Source organism: Drosophila mojavensis, unplaced genomic scaffold, assembly GCF_018153725.1.
Source record: "Drosophila mojavensis isolate 15081-1352.22 unplaced genomic scaffold, ASM1815372v1 contig_36, whole genome shotgun sequence".
NCBI classification, from domain to species: Eukaryota; Metazoa; Arthropoda; class Insecta; order Diptera; family Drosophilidae; genus Drosophila; species Drosophila mojavensis.
This window is the reverse complement of record NW_025318858.1, coordinates 10,079,789-10,107,395: the sequence shown is the minus strand read 5'-3', so window position 1 is coordinate 10,107,395 and position 27,607 is coordinate 10,079,789. Positions and strand designations below refer to the sequence as shown.

The window sequence follows — 27,607 nt, the reverse complement described above, 5'->3', positions numbered from 1 at the left end:
AAGGCAGGAGTGGCAGCAGAAATACAAGCAGGAGCAAGAGCAGGGGCAGAGCAAGGCAAGAAACGAAAAGTAACGTAACGGAAGGGCACCCTCGCGAAGAGTCACTTGGCAGTGTGGTGCTATGGGGCAGGGGTTGTGGATGGGGTGCGGACTGGCGACTAGAGTACTAGGGTACCGAAAGGACTAAAGGACTAGTTCACGCGGACGTCGTTCGCAACGCTTTTTATTAGTATATTTCAGATGCTTCGCGCTGCTGTTGCTGTTACTGCTATTGCTGCGATGCCATCCACTCCGCTCCCACACTCCAGCCACCCTCCCGCTCCCCTGCTGTTGCCCTGTGCCAGCGTAGTCCTTGCTCATCAGTGTAGCTCATGGGTTGTCCACCTCCTGCCGGCTGGCGACTGCCGGCTGCCGGCTGCCTGCCTTGCGAGCTGCCTTTGCAGGTTTGTCCATTTTAAGTTTGAGCTCAGCCCGTGGCACTCATCCGGCAGCGTCGAGTCCTTCAGCTGTGTACTGTACCCAGCGCCCTCGCTCCCCATTCCTCTATATGCTCAGCCATCCCCGCCATGCGCTCTGCTAGCTCCTCATTTATTTTGCACCCACGCCTGCCAGGCAAAGTTTGTCTTGCGTTCCGTTTGGGTTTTCATTTTTTAGATTATTCCTTGCCACTCGCTCCGTTCAACGATATTTCGTTCTTCTTCTTTTTCTCTTTATTTTATTTTTTTTTGTTGCCATTTCTGCTGCTCTGTTATCATCCTGGGCCTGGGCTAACGAGCATGTTACTCCTTTCGTTGCCTTTCGCTTTTATTATTATGCTTTGGCGCACATTCCAGCAGAGAGCGAACAAAATATAAAAAAAAAAATATAAAACTTTTGTACCGCTGCAGCAATCCCACACCCCAAGCACAAGCCCAAGCGCCAGCCCCAGCCCTAGCTCGAACCCCAACCATTATTTAACCCCTGCGTTGCCTGGCTACCGTGCCCAACGATTCAGTGTGCTGCAAAAAGTTGCATGTCCGAGACTCGGACTCGAACTCAGACTCGAACTCGGACTCCAACTCGGACTTGGACCCAGACCCGCTGGGCGTGGGGAGGGTAGGGGATGGGCGCATATAAAATAATAACAACTAACTAAAAATCCGTACGCTTTAGCTGCAAAATCCTTTTGTTTTGCCAGCCCCTCGCTCGCTGCCTGCACGAATAAAAACCCTAAAAACTAGTCGCCAAAAAAAAAAAAAAAAAAAAAAACGGGGAAAATAAAAATCGAGACTGTGGGGGCTTTGTAAAAAGAAAAAAAAAAAAAAAATAACAGAATCTGTTTGGCCCGCTCGAATTCAACGCAAAAGTTTCGCCTACAGTCAACATAAATTCTGTGCCCCTCTGCCAGCCCCGCTCCTCCATCCCTTGGGCCTGGCTGGTAAAGTTTATCAGCGTTAGCCCCGTGCTCAATCCGCAACCCTGCAGCCAACCCCGGAGCCAGCCAGCCAGCGAGTGCTGCAACGACCCGACCGCTTGTTTGTCTTACTTTTGACCTCTATAAACGTGGCGCCGGCGGAGGCGCTGGTGCAGCAGCCGATAATAATGAATTAGAAAGCTGGCAAAAAGCTGCAAGCCCGAATCATATGAAGTGCATGCGGGTGCACATCGAGATCAGCTGGATAAACTATGTATAAACAGTGCTCTTGTAATGAACTTGACTAGTGTTTACAGCGCAAAATACAAACAGTGCATGAGGTGCTTATGGCAAAAGTATCTAATTGGCTGTTATAGGCTTAGTACTAACAGTGCTTCACGTAGGAAATAGATAAATTATTATAATGAATTATAATAGTTTAAATGTTGTAGATAAAGTATTCAAATACGTAGGCATATTGCTAACAGTTCTTCACATAGGAAATGGATAAATTATTATAATGAATTATAATGGTTTAAATGTAGATAATTTATAAATATATGTGCAAGTGTTGGTAGAGGCCTTGTTTTGGTAGAGGCATTGTTGATCTCTTCAAGTTCAAGTGACCAACTGATGCCGTAGAAAACTCTGGAAGTTGTTGTAGACTTCGTTGCCTAAGTGCTGGTAAAATGACTGATAGGAACTAAATTTCTTCAAATGTATATTTAGATCAGTAGATAAATAATATTTTTTTTTAAATATAAATAGCATACAAAAATATATGTATATATAATAATGGTTGCTTAAAGTTCTATTCTATTCTATTTATATTTAATATTATATTGTATTATTTTATAGGAAAATATTATTATAGATATTAAAAAATAATTTAGTGTACTTTTTTATTTATCAAATATAATTTTTATTTTAATTTTATGATTTACAATATATTATTTGGGAGCATGAAGGCCTCTATGCATGCTCCTTCATGCTCGCGCAGAATATTATAATATATAACTAAATATTATAATATATGAAATATAAACTAAATTATTCTATAGTTTCTAACATAATAATTTTCGATAAAATTCTAATAAAAAATAAATAATAAATATATAAAAGATATATTTCGTAACTTTTTGAACAAAATAGTTAGACAAATAATATAACTCTTTATCTTTTTTATCTTATTAAATATCTTTAAACATTAAATGCTAATATCACTGTGATGAAGATATTTATCCACAATAGATCTTTAACTACTTCTAAATGTCTCTTGTATAACTCAACTAATCCAGTTCAATTACTTTTAATCTCATTTCAGGTAAGCACTGACATCAGACCTATATAACAGAATTACAATTTTATTGAATTTCCCTAGCCTCGTGAGTACAACAAATATTTTGGGTAGTTTGTTTGCCATTAACTGTTTCTTTAACACCGTTTTTGTTTTTGTTGTTCTGGCCTATTTATGGCGCCACGCTGAAAATTGCTCACAAAAACTTGGTAGCACGGCGCACTTTATAAACGCATAAAGGCGCACAAAATGAAATGAAAAATGTTCTCTCTCTTAGCGTAAGCAGCTTAAAATTAATTTACATGCAACTGGCAGAGTAGCGAGTGTTTGAGAGATGGGAGAGTGAGTGAGGAGAGAGTGGGAGAGTGTGAGAGAGCGTAGAAGATGGGTGCGGGATCGGGTGTAGTTGGTTTCTAGGCTCAGAGAGGCACGAAAAAATATCCAGTTGCAGTGGCATAGAATTATACATTTGCCGGCGGAAGTTGAAAGTGGCTGTCGCGTTGCACACACACACACACAAACACACAGATGCACACACCCATAGGTTAGTGGGGTGGTCAGCGTACCACCTAAGCCCCGTTTTGCAAACAACGGCCCAGCCCACCCACGCACTTAATAATACGGTTTATTAGCGACATAAGCACATCCGAAGCTGGGCGCAGACATTTTAATTGGTAGGCGAGTGCATGGTAACATAAAAATTATAGTCGAGTGCAGCAGAATTAAGGGCTGCCACTGAGTGTGTGTGAGAGGGGAGCTGCTGCTGCACCCTGTAAACAGTGTCTGTCAGTCAGTCCGCCAGTCCGTTAGAGACTGGGCCGTTAGGCAGGGGGCAATTGAAATGTGGGATATACTCGTACTTCAATCATTGGCTGCCTTTGTCTCTAGTTGGTATGATGGTTGAAGAGGAGGCAAATGGAGGGGCCAGAGACACTCACAGCCGAGTGTTAGGTGTTGCCTGAGCTTGATGAGCGAAAGGGGCCGCTGTAGTTGCCACAAATTAAAAAAAGTGCTGCACTTTTTAATCAAAGCGGCATTAAGAGAGCTCACAGTTGCAGACGCAAATGCAACTGCAGATAGAGCGCGTAACACGGCGCTACATTATTTGGATTGATATGTATATATATATACATATATTTTTGAATATATAGATTCAATAAAATCCAATTCATAAAATGGATATAACCTTTTTCTGATATAAATAAAATAAATAAATAAATAAATAAATAAATAAAAACAAAATAATAGTAAACAAGTAAGAAGGCTCCAGTCGAGAGTGCTCGACTATGGGATCCACTGAACCCTTCGAGCAACTGATAATTCAATAATTATTCGCACATGCACACAGACACGTACACACACAGACATACGCACGCACGCATTGGCTGCAGTGGTTGCTTACTATAGGAACTTAATTGTTCAATAACTTTTCTTGTGGATGTACTTTCTTCATGAAACTATTATTTAGATTATGATTATAGCATAGATATGCATGCATTTGTCAAAGCATAAGTCTCTAGTATTTGAAATATAGGTGGGTGAATATAGGTGGGTGGTAAATTTTAAGAAAAACCGAAATTGTATAAAATTCATATCTACATTTAAAGTTTGGAAGCTCTAGCTCTAAAGATGTAGGAGATATAATTAAATAATTAGCTTTCGATAAGGTTTTTAATCGACAATAAAATATCGGGAGTAGTTATCGATATTTAGAGAAAAGCTCTATATGCGCGTGATATACATGGCCGTAGGAAAAAATTTCAAGTCTCTAGCTCTTATATCTTCTGAGATCGACGCGTTCATACATACGGACGGACGGACCATATAGATATATGAACATGTTCTTTTTCATTAGCCTCAGCTGTCTCTATCATAATTTTTAGCTCCTCTCCCAGTAAATTGCTCAAAGCAAAACACATACGCTTAATTTCTGCACATAGTCTCTAGCTTTTAGAGCTCTTTTAACATCCGTCTGCAGCGTCAAACCAAAGTCTGTTGCATAGTGTAATTCAGCGTTTATGAGGGGCAGGCACACACAGCCCGAGGTGGAGGGAGCGGTTAGTCCGTGTCGGATCGCTCGTCTTGCCCATTTAAATGCGTCGCAATGTTGCGCTGAAGTTGCAGCTTAACATTTTTCGTGCCTCGTTGGAAGTGCTCGAAAAACAATTCCGTTGTTGGGTATTTCAAGTCGGAGGTTTTACAGAATTAGAAAACAGCAGCCGGGAACCCTTTTCACTCATTTGCTGCTGGCTGTTTGGCTGCTCGGCTGTTTGGCTGGCAGACGTATGAATTTTCCACATCCCTAAATCGCTAATCTGCTACGCATTTTTGCTGTGCCGCAGACCCTGCCACACAAGCCCGGCTCATTCGGTGCCCACTCCCCACGCCCACTTGGTAATAATTTCGCTGTTTCCTTTTATTTTCTCCTTTTTTGTTTTGCCCACTTTCCACCTACCGCGCAGTCCATGGCTCTCCCCTACTCCTGCTCCCACTCTCCCGGTCGTCCTGCTGCCGTTGCACCCAAGCGCAAATCGGCAACTTTTTAGCTGGAAAGTTTTGGCGGGTTTTTAGCCTGGGTTTCGGTGCAGGGCTCAGCCCACACACAAGCACACCAATACACCCAGCACACCCACACACATATGTGCGAGGGCGCGATAAGGCGTCAGAGAAATTGAAATTGTTACCGTTTGTGAAGGTTGCCGCCAACGCTAGACGCAGTCGACACCGACGCCGGCGCCGACGCCAACGTCGACGACCCTGCCAGGCGTATTCTGAAGGTGTGTTAACCCCCCTTCACCTCGGGGGAGCTGGCAAAATGGAGAAGAAGGAAAAAAATGAAAAGGGACCAGCGAACGCAACTTTCGCCTCGGCGAAGGTTGTAAAACCGCCAGCGACGACATGGGAAATGTGAGGAAAATGGTGGAAATATGAAGGGAAAATGGGGAACGGGTCTTGGGGCATAGGGCATGGGGCCGTTCCGAGCATTTTGTGCTGCTCTGCCAACTTTCTGGCGCGCGCGCTCACAAAACTCAAGTGCGCTTTGGGGACGCGTGTTTGTTTTGCCAAAAGGGGTTTGCGGCGTTGGAGGGGGGTCGGAGGCGTTGGCATTACAAGAGGTGTGGTCGGGTCTGAGGCGTTGTTGATTATGATGGCACCGGCCATCAAATTGGGAACGGCGGGCGACAGCAGCAAGGATATTAACTTTGGGCTTGGGCTTGCCTTTTGGTCTGGCCTGGCCTGGCTTGGTTTGGCTTGGCTTCGCTTGGCTTGACTTTATTTCGGTGCGGACATCGAGTTAGTCTAGAGAGCAGTTGACTCAGCATCGGGCGTAAATTGCATTTCAAAATGACTGGAAAATAAATTGGATTAAGGCGGAGCAAAATTATGCCCTACATGAGCTATAATATCAACAAAAAAAGAAAAAAGAACAGAATGTATATTTATGCTCATATATAAACAATTTAGTTTAAGAGCTAATAAACTAGTTTTGTGGGATGATAGGAGAGAGAGAGAGAGGGAGAGAGACATGCAAAGAGATTGAAAGAGAGAGAGAGAGAGAGAGAGAGAGAGAAAAATGAAATTGAAAGAGATATATATATATATATATAAAGATATTTATGAGATGATCAGCTTAAATTTCAATTCAGATCTTGATTTCCTGCGGGCTCAGACTACATATCTAATACCAAAATTTTGTGTACATAGATATGAGAGATCGATGTATAATAATATTATTCAGCCTCAACAGGTTACTTATAGATCTCTTTCTTTATTATGCTCAGTATTCCTAACCTGCAGTTCTATTTCCCTACCTATATATGAACTCTATTTTCCGCCTCCTTTAATCACTCATTAACGCATATGTTCGCTCTATATAGCATATCTACATTCATTAACATCTTTGAGTTTCATCCGCAAAAAATAGCTCTCCTCTTTGTTCATCTGAGCCCATCGAAATCTTACAATTTCTGTTCAGCCCATTTCCTTTGCAAGCCTTTGAAATGAGCATTCATAAAATTTCATAACATTTTGGTAGCGTCCACCACTTCACAAAAAAAGTTCAATTCGCTGATAAACCTCGAACCAAAGAGAGACATCCACAACCCAGCCCAACATAAACCGAACCCTTTGCAGCTTGCCTCTTCGGCTGCTGCGCTTTGTTATCCAAATAAAAAGTTTTACTCTCCCTCAGAAAAATGTTGGCTGTATTATCTAGCTGAGCTTCAAAAAAAAAAAAAAAAGGGGCACATTTTTACCATGGAGCAGAAAAAAAAAACAAGAGGAACGGAAGAAATATAAAAAATGAGCGAATGTGAGCAAAGCAAAGAGAAAAACCCACGTGAAGCGATGCCAACAACAAAACGGTTGCCGCATCTTTTGGGATTTCTTGCCTCGTTTAAAAATCATTCAAGCAGCAGAGCAGACACAACCTAACTCTGTCCCCACACACACACACACACCCAGAAACACCCACAGTCAGTGGCACAAATTGTGTCAAAACCGTTTGGCTTTGGGGAATGGTAAGGGTTTGCAGCGGAGGTTTTCTTTTTTTGTAGGGGGAAGGGGATGGAGGGTCCACCTCTAAAACGTTCGTTTGGCAGTGAGTCAAGCCCTGGCCCAGCCCACTTTATTTTTTTATGTTTTTGCGCAGCAAGACGCCTCCCTTTTCCCCCTGACCTGGCAATCGCAACTTTGACGCCTAACGAAAGAGGCAGCAAATAATTCATCATTTTGCCTTCAGACTTCAGGCTGAGCATTTCCTGTGCCCCCAGCCCAGTTGGCTCTGCCACGCAGCTTTGGCTAAGATGTGCGCCTAAACTTGGCCCAGCGAACAGTCGAGCAGCCGAGCAGGCTAAGAGCCCAATTCCAACTTCCAGCCCCAGCGGGCAAAAGGAAGCAGAAAAAAAAATATTATTTGGAACGGTTTATCATCAATTTTATGTGTGATTTTTCTTTTATTTCCTCTCTGTTTTTTTTTTTCTCAGTTTTCGCTTTGCTTTTAGTCCCTTTCTCGCCCCTTGCCCTCCTCACCTGTCCAGGCCGCTCTGACTCTGCACAGAGTTATCTTGAGCTCTGGCAATGAGTAGTCGACCCCCCTCCCTCCGTCCGCTGCAGCAACTGGAGGCTACTCGCTGTGACTCTCGCTGTCTTTTGGAGTGTAAATCAACTGAAATTCGATTTGATTATGATTTGTTTCGATTGGAGCTGATGGTGGAGTGGTGCGGCTGGAAGTGGAGGTCGTAGCTGGCGGATGTTTCCACGGCGAACCCACTCCTAGTTCCACATTGCAATAAGTTGGAGTCCATGACTCTTGCTGGGAAAGTTGAATTTGATTTTTCGCATTGCTTGGCAAGGCAAAGGACCCATCATTTAATGGGATTTTCCAGCAACATTTTCCTCCCCTCTCTAGCTATATAGAGTGGTGGTGTAAATAAAAAATATAGGAAGTTATACGAGTATTTTGATTAGATCTAAAATAGACTCAGCTAAATACCGTTTGCTCATAGCTTAGGAACTAGAAAAACAAAATAGCTAAAAGCTAAAAAGCATTATATTTGAAAGAAAATAACAATTTTAACTCGTATATAAATTTGAAAAAATCGAAATAAATATATATATGTGTATAAATAAAATAAAATAGAAGTTTTGAAATAAATTAATTTAAAAATAGACATTAAAGTAGCAGAATAAAGCAATTAAAATATTCTTTGTTTATTACACTAAATAACAGGAATATCCCGAGTTCAGTTTAAGATTAACGCCCGCATTATCTTTTTTTTTTTTTTTTTTAACGTATTTCCTTAATAAAATTACAAATGTTTCATTTGCAAATATTAGCTCTAAAGAAATTTTTTTTTTTTTTTACGAGCATAAATATTTGGTAGATTTCTATGATTTAATACCTGTTCGTTACGTTGAGAACACATGCCACATGCATATTTTATATGTATTTTGTTAGCTATTGTTTAGTTTTTATGAAAAACATTTATTGGTACGTGGGCTGGCAAAAAACTGTCAAAGGCAGGGCAACGCATCAATCAGCGACAGTGAATGCGAGAGCCAAAACAATACAACACAAATTAAAAAACAAAACAAAACAAATTATAAACACAAACATATTTGTATATGACTTTTTTTTTATTTTTAATCATTTTTTTAAAAAAGATTTTTGTTTAATTTTGCTGACGCATTTGTTATGATTTTTTGGATGCAAATTTTTAGTTTGTTTAATATTTCAAGCGTTAAATATTTCATAGCACACATTCGCCGTGCAATACAGTTAGCTACATAAAGCAGCGTATATATCCACTCACTTTTTTCTGTGAATCCTTTCAAAATTCACATGTAATGAAAAAAGTGGAGTAAGCACAATAGAAATGAATTTAAAAAATTAAATATATATATAGTATGTATAGTAAGAAAAAATAGATGATCCTTTTGCTGTATTTTCAGTATTTGCATATTCAAATAAGTTTTTATACACACAAATATATATATATATACATATATATATATATACATATTTTATTAAATAGGTATACCATATAAAAAGCCAAAGAATGCAGTCGAAATGTTATTGCACACAGTGCGTATACGCGACGTACGCGTTTGCATAAAATATTGGCATATGTATGTGGCAGGGGGCATAGAAAAATCAGCGCCACGCCCTGAGCCATATTCTATTTCAATTAAGCATTTTTTATATATTTATTTACGGACGTATGAATTTTATAAAATTTTTTCGCATTTTATTTAAATAACAAATATGCAATTTTTTGCCATGCTTATCGAATACACAGGAGTTATACACTGAACGAAAAGGAAGAAAGAGAGAGAGACTTGATGAAGAGATATATAAATATTTAATATTTGAGAATTTTGAACTAAGAAAAAACTTAAAATTTCCCTCTCTAAACTGCTTAAATTTATTTGATTTAAAACTAATATAGATCTGTATATGGAATTTATATTATCCTACAAATATATATAATCCTATACAAATTGAATTCAATAATAAATATTATTTTATTAAATAATATATACACATATATATTTTTAAATATTATTAAAATTTTTCTGAAACTTATTTTCTCACAGTAAATAAAATTTATAAATAATAATTTACTTTCAATCAGTTAGACAATCTTTTCTCTTGGTGTAAATTTTTATATGAAACCTTTTATTTATTTTATTGATGGCATAAAACCATGTTTTTTATACAAAGCAAACTGTTTGCTATTAAATATTTTTATGAAATACTTGACAAGCGAATTGCGCATATTTCGGATTTGTTTCTTTTTGCCAAATAGTAGCAGGAGGCACACCTTATTAAGTGAAGCTGCCGAAGATGAGGTTTTGTGGCTGGCATAAACTGTGCGCTTATTGTTGAGACACTTGGCAGTCACTTGCTGCGCTGCTTGTCAGTCGCTCGTTTTGCGTCTCATCTGTCAGCACTTTGAGGTCGGCAGGATGAGCAGGACATGCAGGACATGCAGGACATGCAGGAGTACTCTGCGTACTCGGACTCCTTGCATGGAGTCCCTAACACTGATTTGCGTTTTGGATTTGCATATGAATTCTCATCATGAAGTTTGATGTAGCTGTTGTTGCTGTTGCTGTTGTTGCTGCTGCTGCTGCTGCTGCTGTTGATGTTGTTGCTGACGACATTGCACTGCACAGTTAACTGAAATCTATGGCACATGGCTGCCCCAACTCTAACTCCACCCTTATCTCCTACTTCCACCCTATTACACTTGACCAGCAAGGCATTAGGCATACGCCGTGTGTGCGTGCCGTCGTTCTGAGCTTGCGAAAATATCATCACACTTTAGGCGTGAACAGACTGCAGCAGCATCAGCCAGACAATCGGGTGTTGGGTCTCTGGCACGAGCCAGAATGCAATGTTGCAGCAACAGCTATGCGATCAACTGCACTTTGTGCCTCATCTGCCTGTGTGGGCGTGTGTGTGTGTGTGCGTGTCTATGCATTTGTATGTGCAAAGCTGTTCCCATTTCGCACGCCTATTTATCGTAATGCGCAGATTTTGCCCTAGTCAAAGCGTTTCAACCAAATTTTGTGGTTTAGACATCTTGGCATCCTTGACTTCATTTTGATTATAAACAAATAGCTCCATAATTTAGTTAGTATACTTACATTGGAAAAGAAAAATCATAAGATTTGCTTAGTAAAAAACTTGGTTTTGTATAAAAAAAAAAAAAAAAAAATAAATAAATATATATATGTATAATTTTACACCCACACATTAATAAGACTAATTAAAAAATAATTAAATTAAAAAAACAATGTCAATAATAAGAATACATAATAAATGCAGTTTAATAATTTCGAAGAAATTCAAACCAATATATATATATATATAAAACCTATTTAAGAAATAAATGAATAAAAATAAACAATAGCAGAGATTTGATAAAATGTAAGAGTGCAAAAATGATTAAAATATATTATAGAAAACATTTTATAATAAAAATTAAAAAAAAATAAATAAAATAAAAAAAAAGAATCAGTTAAAAAATTTAAATTTTAAATAATTAATATTACTACTAATACAAAAAAAAATGTAAAGCATTAATTCAAGAACAATATCAAATTATGAACAAATTTATTATATTACACTGATGATGTTTCTCAACAAATTAAAAAAAAAAAAAAAAAAAACACACACACCCAAAACTTAAGTCTCTTGCGTGAATTCTTTCAAGTAAAAGCACTTCACTATTTTATTTTGCTTGCCAACAAATCAACAACAACATTTACACTAATAATAGCTATTGCCAGCAAGTCCTGCCACGCCCCACTTCACGCGCACAATTCAAAAAATTAAAAAATAGGAGGAAAAAAAACGCCTACTTGCTGCCAACACATTTGCCTACTTTTGGCTCTCCGCACACACATTTTACGCATTTGCATTTGCCAGTGCGGCCGTGCGACTCGCCCCGCCCCACCCCACGTGCCTAATGCATTGACTAACGGCACATTATGCGTACGCGCCGTATGAGTGATTTGTTGCAACAGCTACAGCAACAACAACAACAACAACAGCGAAAAAAGTAGATTGAAAATGAATAGCAAAAACTCGCTTTTGCCACGTAAAAATAAAATGCAATTTTTGTTGCTGTCAGTCGTTAAAATTATTGCGAGAGCGCGCCCGAAAGTGGGTGGCATTAACTGGCCCCCCCCTGCAGCCCCCACACACACGTATACTCTCACTGGTTGTGCGTGTGTGTGTGTGTGTGTGTGTGCGTGTGTCGGTCGGCATTAATTGTGATGTCTGGCGTGGTCGGACGCTGAGGCTGATGAGTAAGTAGATATCCTTGTATGCAGCTGCCTGACCAGAACCCGCTCCCCCTCCACCCCCAGCCCTTCGCATCCCACACACATCGTGTTGTTGTTGTTGTGGGCATTGCCTACTTTTTGCACGCACTGTGGACTGAGTTATATGCGAGACGCGGCTTCTGCTCCTTTTTTTTTGTTGCAGTTGCGCCCACTTTTTTTCTGCCTTACCTCATTGATAATAATGCCACCCCCTGGAGCCGCGCCTCTCGCCTCGCTTGGCATCGGCTGCAGTCGCGTGGCTGTGCGCTTCGTTTGTGCGTTGCACGCGGCGTATGCGTAATATTTTTATACGCGCACACACACACACACACGCAGGCACTGATTGAATAGGGGCATCGTCCAGTGAGAGAGTCGTGTTGTGCGTGCAGCGCGAAAAAAGGACCAAAAAAGCTCCGCCTTAAAAATATGCGCGCACCAATTGCCATTTGTGTCTCGCATGTGTTTTTTCTCTCTTTTTTGCACGCACAACGGCCCCCAAATGTGCGGCCTATATGTTGCACACAGTTGCTGTAAATGCAACAACAGCAGCAGCAGCACCAGCAGCAGCAACAGCAACAAGAGTGGAAAATAAAAAGCTGCAGCTGACAAATGAAAAGTGCAAAAAGTGCGTAAAAATTGCAGACAGCGCGCTCTGTCTGGAGCGCTTGTTGCTGCTGCTGCTGCTGCTGCCGCTGCTGCTCTTGTTGTTGTTGTTTTATTTCTCCTTTTTTGTTGGCCAAGCCATGTTACTGGTCCATGGACCTTGGCCGAAACATATGGCAACAAAAACTTCACATACTTGTAGGCGTACTTCTTTTTTTGCTACCCTCGACTTTTTTACGCACCTCTAGCACAACAGCTGGCCGCGCGTGGAGAGGGTTGCAACGGTTGGTGGGAGGGGGCGGCGTGAGAGGGATAGTAGGTGGATAGGTGTTGCGGACTGCGGTTAAGTGGCCAAGCGAGGAGCCGTGCAAAGTTGTTGCGGTTACGAAGGAAATGGGCCTCAATGTCTGACAATATTATGTTTCAATTTCTGTTTTGGAAGGGTGGAAAGCTCACATTAATACATGCATATGTACAGACATATATATACACACATACATACACACATTATCTATACATATGTATATAAACATATTGATATAAACGAAATGTCGGCAGGCTGGAGGTTATCTCTGTGTGACGCGAAATTTGACTTGATGATTAAAATATTAATAATGTCTCCGGGGAGGAAACATATTAAGTTGCGTATTTATGCACATAACAGCCAAATGAAATATGTCTTTGGTTTTTATAAGGCCGAAGAGCTATTTTACAGACGGCGAATTGTTAAGGAATTAAATATGAAATAATAATAATAGTGCTTAAATGTCTCAAAAAGTTGGCAGGAAAATAAATTGCTTTTGTAAAGTAAGCTTGGACGAATTAGAGGAGTAGCAAAATCTATGAACTCATCCAACGAAATAATTTCGTTTTAGAGCTATGCAGATGTAGATGAAAGCAGCTAAACATAAAGCTATCAGCTTTTCAGATGAAAAACAATTGACTATAAAGTAAAAAATTAATGAAACTGAATTCAAAATAAATAGATTTAATAATATTTATTAAAAAAAAAAAAAAAAAAAATCTTACCTGATAAGAAATATATTTTAAACAATATATATATAATATAGAAAAAAATTTAAAATTAAAAAAAAAATTAAAATTAAAAATAATAATAAAATACTTACTTCTTCCTTTAAATGAAACTAAACATCAGTTTTTAATGTGATTTTATACTCGGGTTAACATATTTAAAAATTTACATTTTTGAAATTTAAAAACATAAAAAATTAAAAATAAATGTTTACTCCACAAATGTCGCTAGTCTCTCTATCTTTATCTCTAGTAATATATAGTATTATTTTCGACCATTCTCGTTATCCTCTCTAACCACAAAAAATACCTTTTTGCGTACCGTAATCTTATGCATATATATTTGCACTTAAATGTCACCACTGGCCATGGCAAGTGCACATTGCACATACGCCACGTATGCGTCATTATCATTTTTTTTTTCTTCGCTCTGCTTTCCTTTTAAAGGCGCACAACCCACGCACTAGCAGCAGGAAAAGCTGCCATTCTGGGAATTTTCGCTGCTGCTGCTGCTGCAGTTTGTTGCATTGTCCAAGGCAACTAAAAAGCGTTAGCGTTTGTATGCACAAACACGCCCCTTCTAAATGGGTATGTAGGTGTGGGAGTTGGTGGGGATGTGGGTGCATGTGTGTTTGTAGTTTTCTACTCATTTTTATGTTTTATAGTAGCCGCCAAGCGGAAAATGGACAAAGTGCAACAACAATTGGTGGCAAAAAAAATGCAGCACCAATGAAAAATCAACAAGAGAGGGATAGAAAATTTAATAAACCTATAACGAAATGCTCTTATGAAATGCTAAAAAATATATACAAATATACATATAATAAATATAATAATAAAATAATAATTAAGTGAAAATTGTAATTAAATAATTATAGATAAAAAAATAATTTAAAGAATTTTTCAATTAAAATTCAAAAAATATAAAAAAAAAAAAAAAATACTAAATAAATAAAACGTAAAAATCCTTTTTTTTATTATATATTATTTATTAATATATATATATATATTTTTTAAATATTAAACTTGTATAAAAAATAATATCAAACCATATACGAAATGTGATATTAAAAAAATTACAACTCAAAAAAAATTATATAAATCCATAGTATATACTAAATAGGAAAAAATAATATTTAACATACCAACTATTTACAGATTTCACTCAAAAAAAATTTTTGATACCTATTCTTATAATTCAATTCATTTTGACAACACCCAAGCTTAAATAGTTTATATTCCCTCTCATAGAGTAGAACTAGAACCCCGAAATGTGCAGCATAAAATCGACGGTTTAGTGTGCACAGTTAGGCCCTCTGTGCAGTATTCCATTCCGTATAGCTAGCCCCAGTGCCCAGTGCCCCATTCCACGTGGGCCTATACACTCCAGGCTCCACTGTATGCAGCCACCCTCCTCCTCCCATACAGACCCAGTACACCCTGTGCCGCGTTTCACTTTGCATTTGATAGCATTGATGATGTTTTGGTTTACCATTTTTGACCCATACGCCGGTCCACAGGCTGCAGTTTATGCAGGCGAGTGCCCCCACACACGGCCGACTGCCCCCTGGACAGAAAGAAATATAAAAACTGCAAATATTTATTTAAAAGGGCTGGCCCCACAGCCACCCAGCACCCGCCCTACTTGCTAATGTATATATTTTCAATACTTTTTTATTTCTATTTGCCAAAACAGCACGTGAGCAGCGAGCTTAAGTCGGGCGTGTAATTGTTTCAGCGTCGCGTACTTTTGGGAGGCACTGTAACTAACGCTATATGCCACTCAATCACACAACAACAATAAGTGAGGGAGCTGTCTCTGCCTCTCTTTCTCTCTCCTCTCTCTTTGCTGCTGGCACGCGAATACTATTTGCTCAGCTCCCCCAATAAAGAATGTAAAAGTTCTTTCTGTTCCACTCCACTCGTGAATTTGGCGGCGTTTCGCATTTGAGCTCAACTAGGCAACGCCTGCAGCGCGCTTAGCCTTTGCTTTCGAGTGTACCGCACCTTGTCTGGCTGATTAGTTTATGATGTGGTCGGGCCGGACAGCAATGGGGGCTTAGGTTTACGGACTGGGATTGGATTGCATTTTTATGCTGCGAGTTGAAGGTTGATTTAGTTTCTGTTTTGCTTTTTTTCCTGCTGTCGACCACATGCAAAGTTCACTCGCTAATTTGAGTGGACAAGGGCGAGAAGGCGAGTAGGCGAGAGGGTGAGAGCGTGCTAAATGTATGTTCTGTCAAGGAAGTCGTTAAGTGCTTAACATAATTTCAAGGCAACCAATTATGTAGTACTTTTAGTTAGTTAGAGTTTAGCTGGGAAGCTTTGTCGTATATATATTTTCTTATTATTATTATTATTTTAAATTTTATTTTTGCAAGAGAAATATAATTGCTAGCTATCATCCTTTTTATTGTACTATCAATCACTTTTATCTTTGGCTACGTCCCGCGATTACTTTAACGTTGAGCATGATCGAAAATGCCTCAATAGTCTCCTGACAGCGTCAAAAGGATATTCTTAATTGAATTACTTTAGATATGAAGCTAATAAGTAATTAAAATTATACAGCAATAGTTATGATAATACAAAGTAGTTGAAATAAATCAAATTCCAGTCAGAATAAACTATGGACCAGATTTACTATATCTTGACGTATAATTAGAGGATTATTTCTTGCAAGGCAACATAAAAAGCTAACGTAATTCATTGGGAGTGATCCGTTTTTTGTGAGATTAGCACCTGGACAGCATACTCTGAATATCCTCTAAACATCATCGTAGAACGAAATCTTAGATAACAAAAATGTTCTGCACGCCTACAATATAATTTTAATTTTAGATATCATTAGAGTTCCCAAAAAATTCTGCATGATCAAAATCCGTTTCACTTGAGTGGACTTCGTCCGGTGATTCCTCTTGAGCTGTGCTTTATGCTTTGAAAATAGTTCTTGAGATCTTTAAATTTATACTTTTACATGTTGCAGTTATTGCTATTCCCTTGCCGCTTTTTATTTACCATTCCCGTTTATAGCTCTGTAAATATATCATTTGTGAATTCGCATATTTTCAACGCTTTCATCGGCCCTTTGTAACTGTCTACCTATGCATATTTTTGCGCTGAACCATTGACCCTCTAAATCCCACTCGATGCATATGACTTTCTCTCTGCATCACTCCCTCCCTCTGTCTCTCTCTCTCTCTCTCTTTCCTACTCTTAACTCTTGCGCTTTGCTAATGGCTGTTAACATGACTGCCAACTAATTTGACATTGCCCAGCGCCCGTATTATATATGTACATATATATATATGTATATATATTTTATATATATACTATATATATATTAAATTCTCTTTGGTTTATTTCAATTTTTTTATGGTTGTTTTTGACTGGCCTCGTAGAAAAATGTTTTGCCCATCCGTGGACAACGCCAGAGAGTAATTTTTTTTTGCAATTGCTTTGAACAACGCTCGCGTTTTGGTATTCGCAGCCCAGTTGGAGGCAATCGTGAATGGGGCTACATGTTTTACTACATATACATATGCATATATATGTTAGCGTATGCAATATATATTATATATATAGACATATATCTACATGCATATAATGCACTTAGAGACTACAGCTGCATTCGAATGATGCAGCGTAGAACTGAAGAGAGCAAACTGAAATGGAAAACATGCATATGGATATGCTGTTGGGTAAATATTTATGTGCATATTGATGCCCTGGAAGCAGTGCCCAAAAATGATATTTGATTGAGCTGGCTGTATGAAAATAGTTGGCTTTTTGCTTGAGCTACCTTTGTCTAACCAAAGGAAAGGGAGGTTAAATGGAATTTAGCATAAGTCCAATCACAAAGGATGCAAAAGAAATGGAGAAATGTGAGGTAGTGACTTAAGAGCAGAGGCAGCTAGGCTGGAAAGAAAGTGTAAAAGAAAGTTGAGGGGACTGGAAATAGAAATATAACCTTGAGAGATTTGATGAGATATGAGAGACAGCAAGGAAAGACTAATAGACATAAAAGCAGAAGCCAAAGATAAATACATGGGAGGTGAAATAACTAACTCATTGAAGATTGAGAGAGACTTGGGCTTGAACTCGAAGTGTCCAGCTCAATTCCATATTTTTCTCAAAGATATTACGACTTTCTTATGAGACCTAGGATAATATTCAACGAGAGTTCTATTAGAGACAAGACAACCTAACAAAAAGGTACGATATTGCAGCACACATTTAATGTCCCATGTCCAGGTCTTTCGCTACATTTCCAACAGCTTTACCCCCCTCACTTGACCAATAAATTGTCGATGGGAGCGACAAATATAAGTCAAATACTTTTTGCTTCTTGGTCGCTCTGAAAACAACTCGAGTAAATATTTATTTGATTGCATTCTCAATTTGAGCTGAAACACACTCCCTATGCACATATAGAGACGTCTATATATGCGTATGTGTATAAATATGTATATATCTAACATTTGATATTGTCTTGAGCAATTTCTTTTAATTTCTTCAGCACGATTGCGTAGTTAAGTTTTCGAATTCTCATTAGACTAAGTTGCCAGCCCACAGACACACACACACACACACACGCACGCACGCACACAGAGACACACATACAGAGAGCTATCTGAAGAGCTAGACCGACTCTGACAGACATCAGGGCTGCACCGCAATTCCCCTCCGTCCCACCCCCTTGGGCTGCTCTCAAAAGCAGTCAACCCCCGAAAATCCCCCAGCTCAGCCCCCCTGCCAATACCGTAACCACAAAAACTTTGCAGCTTTCCCAAGACTGAGATGGCAATACGTAGCCTGAGCTTGAGACAAAAACTAATGCATATGTTTAGGCATTTTAATTTATATACGACAACCCACACACACACACACACACACACACACACGCACATACACACACATAGGCAGACACTCAGACTGGCAGACAACTTTTAAGAAAGCTCACACATGCACACGAACTAACCCCAGCCCCTGGCAGCGTGCTCTGCCTCTCTCACCCCCGCCCTTCGGCTGGCTGCTGCCGGCGTCGTTGATAAAAGCAACTTCCATTTCATTTAAACTACAATTTTCTTGACAGCGCACAGAGGCAGCCGCCTCAGCATCAGTTGCGTATGGTTGGGGGCTGGATGGTTAGTTGGTTAGGGGCTGGGTTAGTACGTTTTGGGCTAGGGGTTGGCAACCCTTTCACGCACTTATGAGTTAAACGCAAATTTTCTTAGCTGCCTTTTAGGCGCTGAGTCTCTGAGTCTGCACAAATATGTCATCGGCAGTTGGCAGGCACAAGCACTACACACACACGCACACTCATTCCCTCTCTATCTTTCATTCTCTCTCCCTCTCTCTCTCTCACACACACACGTCGTTTGGTAATTCATTATGCGTGTGCTTAGAGGCTTTTGCAGCATTGTAGTTGTAGCTGGAGTAGTTTGCCTGCTTTTAGGCGCAGCAGACAACAATAACAAACATATACGCCCAAAAATTGAAACCTTTTACCGCCATCTCTGCAGCCCCTCCCCCGCACCCGGCTGGCCTTGCCTTACATTGAACTTGTATTTCCCAGCGAACGTTTCCAATTCAAGTCTTTGGCTTTCCTTGCAAGATGCCACACAGCCGGCATATTTCACTTATTAGGTATGACAAGCAGCTACACTGGGCTATGTGTGTGTGTGTTTGTGTGTGTGGAGGTCAAAAGCGACTACGTTGCGACGCTCGTAGCTCTATGCGAAATAAATGCTCGGATTTATGTCTAACTCTCTAACTCTCTGTGTGTGTGTGTGTGTGTGTGTTTGTGTCTGTGTGTGTGCCTTGCAGGTGTTACCCATACGCCTAGTGGGTTGACAGCACACAACAAATTGCTTAGCACATCGCGTCGCCTGCCCGCCCACCCGAACCTATCCCCTCGCTGTCAAAGTCAAGGTTGCCCTAGGAGCAGCTCAGCAGCTTAAGTCAATGCCAGCCTCCAAAGTTGAGCCGAACTCCTAAGCCGAAAACTTGTACATAGCCCAGGCACACGCAGCTCCTTCTCTCACTCTCTATATACGTATATTTCTTTAGATATATATGTATACAGTTGTCTGTATATATTGACTTGGTCCAAGCTGTGCGCCTGTGAAGACTCCCGGCGGAGTTGCTCAACTTCACAAAAATGTCAGTCGTTTGGTTCCTCCGTCCTCTCTCTCTTTCTTTCTCTGCAGTTGTCCAGCCAGCTCTCGTCCGTTGGCTGTGTCCTGGACGCAGCCTTCACAGCAGCACCCCCAGCCCCCATCCCATTCCCATTTTAACTCCCCAGTTGCTTTTCTTGTACCGTTTTAATTAATGGAAAATTTGTACGTTTTCTTCTTATTCATGTGGTCGTTTCTTCAATGCCTCAAGCAAAGGGTAACTTGAACTAAAAGAAATTGCCAGCTAGCATTGAATACGTAGCTTAACCTAAACTCCCACAAAAAAAGAAAATCCCTAACACTCGCTCCCTTCATTCACCCCATCCTCCCTGCTGCCCTTTGCAGTGCCAGCCCAAGTCCAAGTCCAAATCCAACTATTTTGGCCTCTCATGTTGCGCATCTTCGACTCCTCTGTTGGCTATTTTCGTTTGACAGTGGACAAGATCCGAATTGCCATTTGGTTTCCTTTTGGTTTGATTAGAAAATCGACTTGGGAGTTGTTGCTTTAAGTAAGTTGCATCACTTTTTATTAGGTAACAGCTGCGTTTTTTTTTTCTTATGGAAGGAAGGAAGTCGTTGGCTTCATTAACTCCAAAGAAAAGACGAGAAAGAAAATGAAATGAATTCTAGTGGAAAATAATATTGAAATCCTTAGTTAAGAGTTGCGTAAGGAATTCTTTGCAAATACAATCCAATTATGTATTTATGTATCAGAGGGAGAGGTATTGTATATACCCAAGCTAGTTTTTTAATGACTTAAGTAATTCCTCGACGAATATCCAATTACCTAATTTGCACTTGTTTTAGCATCTCTGATCGGTGGTTTATCTAAAATCAGCAGATATACTTTTCTTACAAAATTTCTGTCCAACAAAAAGGATTCAGTGTAATCCAAACTGTATCCTTCAGGTTGCTCACAGCAAATGCTTGTTTCCTGAGCATTGAGCACTTCTCGCACACCTGAACAGCGAGCATAGAAGAGCGACTTAGGGACAGCCATCACAACTCCAACTGCTGCCCTTTATTAGTTATTTCATGTGATATCAATTGACTTCAACAATACACTTAAATATTCTGAGTTTATTTTAAACAAGTTTCCTGGCTCATAGTTTAAATGTGCTAACAAACCGATGCTATAGTGCCTTAGACCCAATGTAGAATAATTTGTAATAATTTAAAATATCAAATTGGCTGACCTAATAGTAATAGTTAAGTGTTTCAACCGAAAAAAAACTCATGCGCATTCGCTCTCGTCTTGAGCAAGGGTCTTCGGCTCTCTTAGTTTTTGATCACCTCGAATTGACCCATTCTCTTTTCGCTCTTTTCCCGAACATAATTCAGGGAGCGAGCCGATTGACGCTTGCACAATGAGACTCAGTGAGACTCGATGCACACACTCAATACACGTATGCAATTGATGTGTTTAACGACTCTCACTTACATTACAATACATACACAAAATACTTTTGGCTTCATTTAACTCAACCAGTCAGAATTAAATAATGCCTCCGATCATGAACGAACTCGTTACAAAGCCGATGCAATCGATTGCTCTCAGAAATTGTTTCTTAGTGTGTGAATAAAATACCATATTTGCAGATATCGAGAAACGATCAATGGTTATTTAAGAACTATGTTAAATGAACTCATAGTTATATTTGTGTTCAGACTTTATCTAAATAAAGCTTTAGTGCCTTAGACCCAAATCTAAATAAAACTTTATGCAGCAACTCAAATGATCAACTGAGGTGATCAATAATGTTTCTCTAAATCTAAGAGAAAAATATTAAAAGCTAATGTTCTTGGTCTATAGATAAAGCCATAACTTACATTGCTTTCTTTTGATATTCTAATTTTAATTTGTGAAATATAATTTAGTTTTTCTTTAAAGGAAATTCCTCAGCTTAGACTTTCTATGCCTTAGCTGTTGTTTGGCCTCACCTTCCATGTTTTCCATGCCCCCACAGAACCACTCTCAGCAAATAGGCAAAAAAAATAAAATAAAAAAAAAATAAAATAAAAATAAGCTAATGCACACACATTTTGGTGTCAGCATAATCAGACTCTTTGACTTTGCTGGGATGCCTTGCTCCGACTGAATGTTAATTAGGAGCCATGTTCAAACTTCATTTTCATTTGGACTGCTGCTCTACCTCACTTTTTTTCCTGCTTCAACTTCATTTGTATTGGCAGCTGAACCCCCAACGAGGCAGCATCCAGCATCGAGCAGCGGACATGCGGGCAACCACTGTCCTGCAACCGCAACCCAAGGCACATAAAGAATGAACGAGAGAGTGGGTGTAAGAGAGGGTGGGAGGGTGAGAGCTGAGACGGAGCCAACGTCTTGGAGTCGATCGAAATGTTTCATTAGAGCCATGTTGGCCACAAATAGCAGAGACTTCGAACGTACCCCAAAAACTTGCCGTTATACCTTACCCACTCCCCCCTGCCCTGTCCTAACCCTCTCGCAAATCCTGGCAACTAATTTGCAGCACAGCATAAAAGGCAACAAAAAAAGGGAAAAGAAGAAAACATCAATCCGTCGGATAAAAAAGAAACCCCGACTCGACTTTCATCTTGGGCAAGAAAAACTTTGCTGCGAGTGCGGAGCGCAAGGGACAAGGGGGTGGAAGGCGAAGTCGAGGGGGGAGGGACGCTTCTTTGACGCTTTTTGCGCATACTTTTGAATGGTCTAACGAGCTCTGGGGTCTGACGACTGGAGCAGCCTCGACTAATCATTGGGATTTTGGTATATCGAACGCTGTCCCAAAAAACTTTGTTGTGCGGTCATTGAAAGTTCTCCAAAATTGAACTTGTGCTCAGCTCAGTCCGACATTCCTTAACCAGAACCCAAACTCTGCTCTTATTCTATAGGAAACCATACCAGCAGCACCGGCCACAAGCACCGACACCAGCAGCCTGGTTGGTGTAGGAGGCGGCGGCGGCGGCGGCGTCGGCGGCGGTGGCGTTGGAAGTGGTGCTGGTGGTGCCGGCAGCGGACTGGTTGATATTGCCAACAGTTTAAGCGGTGGCGGCAGCGGCGGCGGCGGCGGGGGAGGTGGCATAACCAACGAGTCGGAGGCCTACGCGGGCCTCATGAAGGATGCGGACAAACTGAAACTAATGCTGCTCGCCTGGAACTACCAGAACTCGACGGCTGTGCGCAACGGCACCGAGGGACCCGACCTCAGCGTTGTGGGCGGCCTTTGGGCGCAATATCAGAATGCTTTGGCCCAGAATGCGGCGGCGGTTGCAGCGGCCAACAGTAAAATGGACAGCTCGCTGTCGCCGGTGCCCAGGCAGGATGCGCCGTCGCCCATGGAGGCGCAGGACGAGACGAACTCGTCCGGCCAGAAGGAGGAGGATGAGGTTTCCGAGGATGACTCTGATGACAAGCTGGACGAGAAGCTGGCCACTCCACACGATCCAGAGCGGCTCAAGGCCTTCAATGTGAGTAATGTGCGAGAGTAAGAGGGAGAGAGAGCGAGAGAGGGGGAGGAGAGAGCGCGTCTCGTCTCTCTCTCTCATGTCGAATGTAAAGCGAACGTTGCCAATGCTGCCACTTGAAATGGCCAGAGAACCACTCGAATTTCGTAAACAATACTCATGCCTTCTCCACTTGCCTTGCAGATGTTCGTGCGTTTGTTCGTGGACGAGAATCTGGATCGCATCATACCCATCTCGAAGCAGCCAAAGGAAAAGATTCAAGCCATCATCGATTCGTGCGCTCGACAATTTCCCGAGTTCAGCGATCGCTCCCGCAAACGCATTCGCACCTATCTCAAGTCCTGTCGCCGCAACAAGAAGACACGAGACGGCTGGGAGAATACGGTAAGTGGAAAGAGTTCATAAAATAAGAGATGATGGATTTCCAATGGAATACCAAGCGCATATAGCACAACCATTGATGCTAAGTCATCATTCGGAGAGAGATCTAGGAGATTTATATAGATACTAGTTGTCCCGGTGAACTTCGTACCGCGTAACAGTCTCTATATATATAAAACAAAGTCGAGTTTGTTACAAAACTTATAATTCGAGATCTGCTGCCTCAAGAGCCTACGGTGATCTCAATTCCAAGTTTCAAATAATTTGAAACCGACTGATTTTTATATTAGGCGGTATTATATTTTTTAATGTTATATTTAGTAATTTTGTTATACTTTTATTTATTGATTATATATTTAGATTTACATTACAGATTACATTTACACAGAAATTATCGAGAATTTTCGATATATATATATATATATATATATATATATATATATATATATATATATATATATATATATATATGAAAACGGAAATTACTTCGAGGTCTTTTTAGTTACTTTTCCTCTCCTAGCTGCAGATTGGCTTGATTTACTCTCTGCACTCCAATATTATGATAGCTAACGAGAATTGACATGCTAGAGCTCATGGGTTGTAAGATTCGACTCAACAGATTTGGGGACCGAATTCCGATTCAAAGATTACAAGAGAAAAACTAAGGCTTCTCATTGTTTATTCAGAGCAATATATAAAATTTATAGAATTCATATTTATAAATAACATATTTAATTTTTTTTTTTTTTTTTTTTGTTGCAGACTCGACCGACGCCCGCTCACCTGACCTCCGTGCAGGCGGAGCAAATCCTGGCCATCGCCTGTGAGAACGAGTCGATGAACGCGAAGCGTATGCGCATTGGCCTGGAGCCCATCACCCACGCGGTGCCGGCGCCGGGCAGCGTTGTGGCCGCCGCAGCGGCTGCCGCAGCGGTGGCCGGCACCAGCACCACATCCGCAAGCAATGCGGCGACCGTCACCTGCACCGCAGCCGACGCGGCTGGGCTGAGCAGCGTGGCCGCCGCAGCGCTGCCATTTGTGAGCGCCGTCGGCTTTGCACGCTCCACGCCCAACTCGGAGCATGCGGACGGCGCGTTCGGCGGTGCAGCGAACATTGCGGGCGCGGGCAGTGCAGGCGGCAACAGCACCAGCGGTGCAGCTGGCGGCGGCACAGGTGGCATGAGCTCTGCGCGCAGCTCTCCGCTGGCATTGAGCTCGAATGCGAGCGTCGGCAGCGCCACTGTAACGGGCCTAGCGCTAGCCAACGGCGGCGCCGGAGCATCCAATGGCGCCGGCCTGCCCTCCAGCAGCCCCTATACCACGGACTTCAGCTCGCCCTCGGCGGCCTCGCCCTTCGTGGCAGCCGCAGCCGCCGCGGCCGTTGCAGCCGGCCGTGCGCCCAGCTATCCTGGCTACTTTCCGGGCGTCGCCAGCCTGGGTAATGGTAAGTAAACATCTACAAGCGCTGCGCTTAAATGCTGGCTCCATTGATTAAATGAGATGAGCTTGTTGAGTCTATTAATTAATATTGTTGTAAATGAGATGGAAGTGAAAGTGAAAGTGGAAGTTGAAAAGAGTACAAAGAGCAGAATAAAACCAAATGAAGTTTTAGCTTTAAAAAGCTATATGAATAATTGCAAATCTATAAGTATAGATTCAAAAGTTCTTGAAGTCAGTTTTCCTAATATTAAATATCTAAAATTCTTTATCCAATTTGGTCTAACAAAAATTTAAACTTATTTTCTGTTCTTCTTGCAGTCACGCCCACCGATCTCTCCATGAAGCCAACGACGCTGGGCGCTGGCAGCGGCCTTGCCAGCAGCATCAACAGCAGCAGCAACAACAACAACAACATCAACATCAACAGCAACACAGTCAGCGCACAGCTAAGTGCCGCCAATCTGGCCACACTGAGCAACGCCAGCAACAACAATGCCCTGGTCACAGCCACACAGCAGCTGCAACAGTTGCAGCAGCAGCAGCAGCAACAGCAACAACAGCAGCAGCAACAACAGCAACAGCAGCAGCAACAACAGCAGCAGCAGCAACAGCAGCAACAACAACAGCAGCAGCAACAATTGCTGGCCGCATCCGGCGACGCCAATTGCTCGCGTGTGGCGCCCATCCTCCCACACAAGCTGAGCCCCAACGAGGTGACCGCCGCTCGCCAGGTGATCTCGGCGTACAGGGAGAGCGCCGCCTTCCTGCTGCGCACCGCCGACCAGGTCGAGCAGCTGCTCGTGCAGCAGCAGTAGGCGTGGCAGCAGGCAGCCTGGTAAGCGCCGCTCACATTGCTATTCGGTGGTGGTTAGTGGTGAGGGTGGTGCAGGTGGGGCAGGTGGATGACGCTAGCCTTGGTGGGTCACTTTCCAGATTCAAGCGACGCTTAGCGCGCGTTTGGATTGTTCCTATATAAATTTAAATTTTAATTAAATTACACAGCAACAACAAAAGCAACAACAACAACACACAGCAACTAAGCAAACTAGCAAGCAAAAACAAAAACAAATAGTCAAAGCATAGATGCAAAAAACATATAACGAAACAAAACAAAAATAAAACCAAAAGAAAAACCATAAAAAAAGAAACAGAAAATAGTCAAAAAGTTCGTTTTTAACCAAAATTTTAAGTGTTTTTTCCTCCAAACTACGTACAGCATATTACAAAATAGAATTAACGGTAAACAAAACAAAAATATCCAACAGCAAATACCGAAAAAATAAACAATAATTACGAATCAGTATATATTGCAATTTATCAAATCAGCAAATTTAATTGTTTAATTGTTTTCTAGTTCAAAAGCTCGTAGATAATACTAAATAATTTCCACAAACTTTTAGCTTAGAAGTAAATTTTAAAAATATATATACATTTTTAAATATATTTTAACATTTTGAACAAATGGAAAATATTTGTTTTTCAAGATTTACGAGTGCTTGAACTAGAAAAGAATTCAAGCTCTTAAAACACAAAAGAAATAAAAATAATTAAGAAATCAGCAACAGATTAACTAACTACAGTGTCTACTAAAAGTAAAACTACAATAGCCACGCCCAAAGCAAACTCACACCCACACACACAAAGTTTTTGTTGAGATTTTAGAAAATTAAAAATTATGAAAAAAATAAAATAAAAACCATTTTTGATGCTCTACCTAGAGCGAAAATTTCCGGCCCAGTTTAATGTGCGCGATTTGTTAAAAAATAAATATAAAAATACAAAAAAAAAAAAAAAAAAAAATTAAATAAATAAATAAAATATTTTATTGTATGTAATTAAGTTGAAGAATTGTTGTAAATTTTAAGGCGTATCAGCAAAGAAGGAGAGAGTAAAAAAAAACACGTTTTAAGGCAACAAACCACGAAAAATATGATTATTTAAAATATATGAAAACTATGAGAAAACACAGGGTGATACTTTCAGAAATTAATACAAAAACAAAAGAAAACAAAAAACAAAACAAGATAAACACTAAGCTAAAAATTAAAATGTGTAAAAATATAAGGCAAGCGGCATGGCGTAGACGTTGGTATATGTGTATTTAAAAAAAAAAACTAAGATAAAAAATTAAAAAAAAAAAAACATATTTATATATAAAATTAATTTTTAGCATTTAGTTTTTTATGTTTTGAATTTTAGTTCTTGAATGAAAACTCTAATTTTACATTGCTGTTGACTTCTTGATTACTTTTATACTTAATTCATTAATTGATAAAAGAATTAATTTATTTTTTAATATGCATATGAAATACGAGAATAAAATATTTAAATACAAAATAGCCATTAATGTTTTTTGCAACTATAAATGTGCATGTAAAAATCACAATATAAATAAACAACAACACAAAAATCAACTCAAAATTAAATAAAAAGAAAAGAATCCGGAAAAATTAAGATCCAGATGCAAAGCAAATTATAGAATTTAATAATATAAATCAA

At 40.2% G+C, this 27,607-nt stretch overlaps 1 protein-coding gene across 2 annotated transcripts in view; it reads left to right on the top strand.

Annotated features, from left to right (window-relative positions):
- Nucleotides 1-26,116, top strand: part of LOC6576446 (proline-rich protein 36) — an 81,479-nt gene extending 55,363 nt beyond the window's left edge. For both annotated transcript variants that reach the window (XM_044008497.1, XM_032728844.2), the window contains 4 exons: nucleotides 22,715-23,290; nucleotides 23,471-23,671; nucleotides 24,431-25,112; nucleotides 25,427-26,116. In XM_044008497.1, coding sequence (XP_043864432.1) covers nucleotides 22,715-23,290; nucleotides 23,471-23,671; nucleotides 24,431-25,112; nucleotides 25,427-25,923 — 1,956 coding nt within the window. In that variant the 3' untranslated portion in view covers nucleotides 25,924-26,116. The remainder of the gene's footprint in view (nucleotides 1-22,714; nucleotides 23,291-23,470; nucleotides 23,672-24,430; nucleotides 25,113-25,426) is intronic.
- Nucleotides 26,117-27,607: the final 1,491 nt, after the last annotated feature.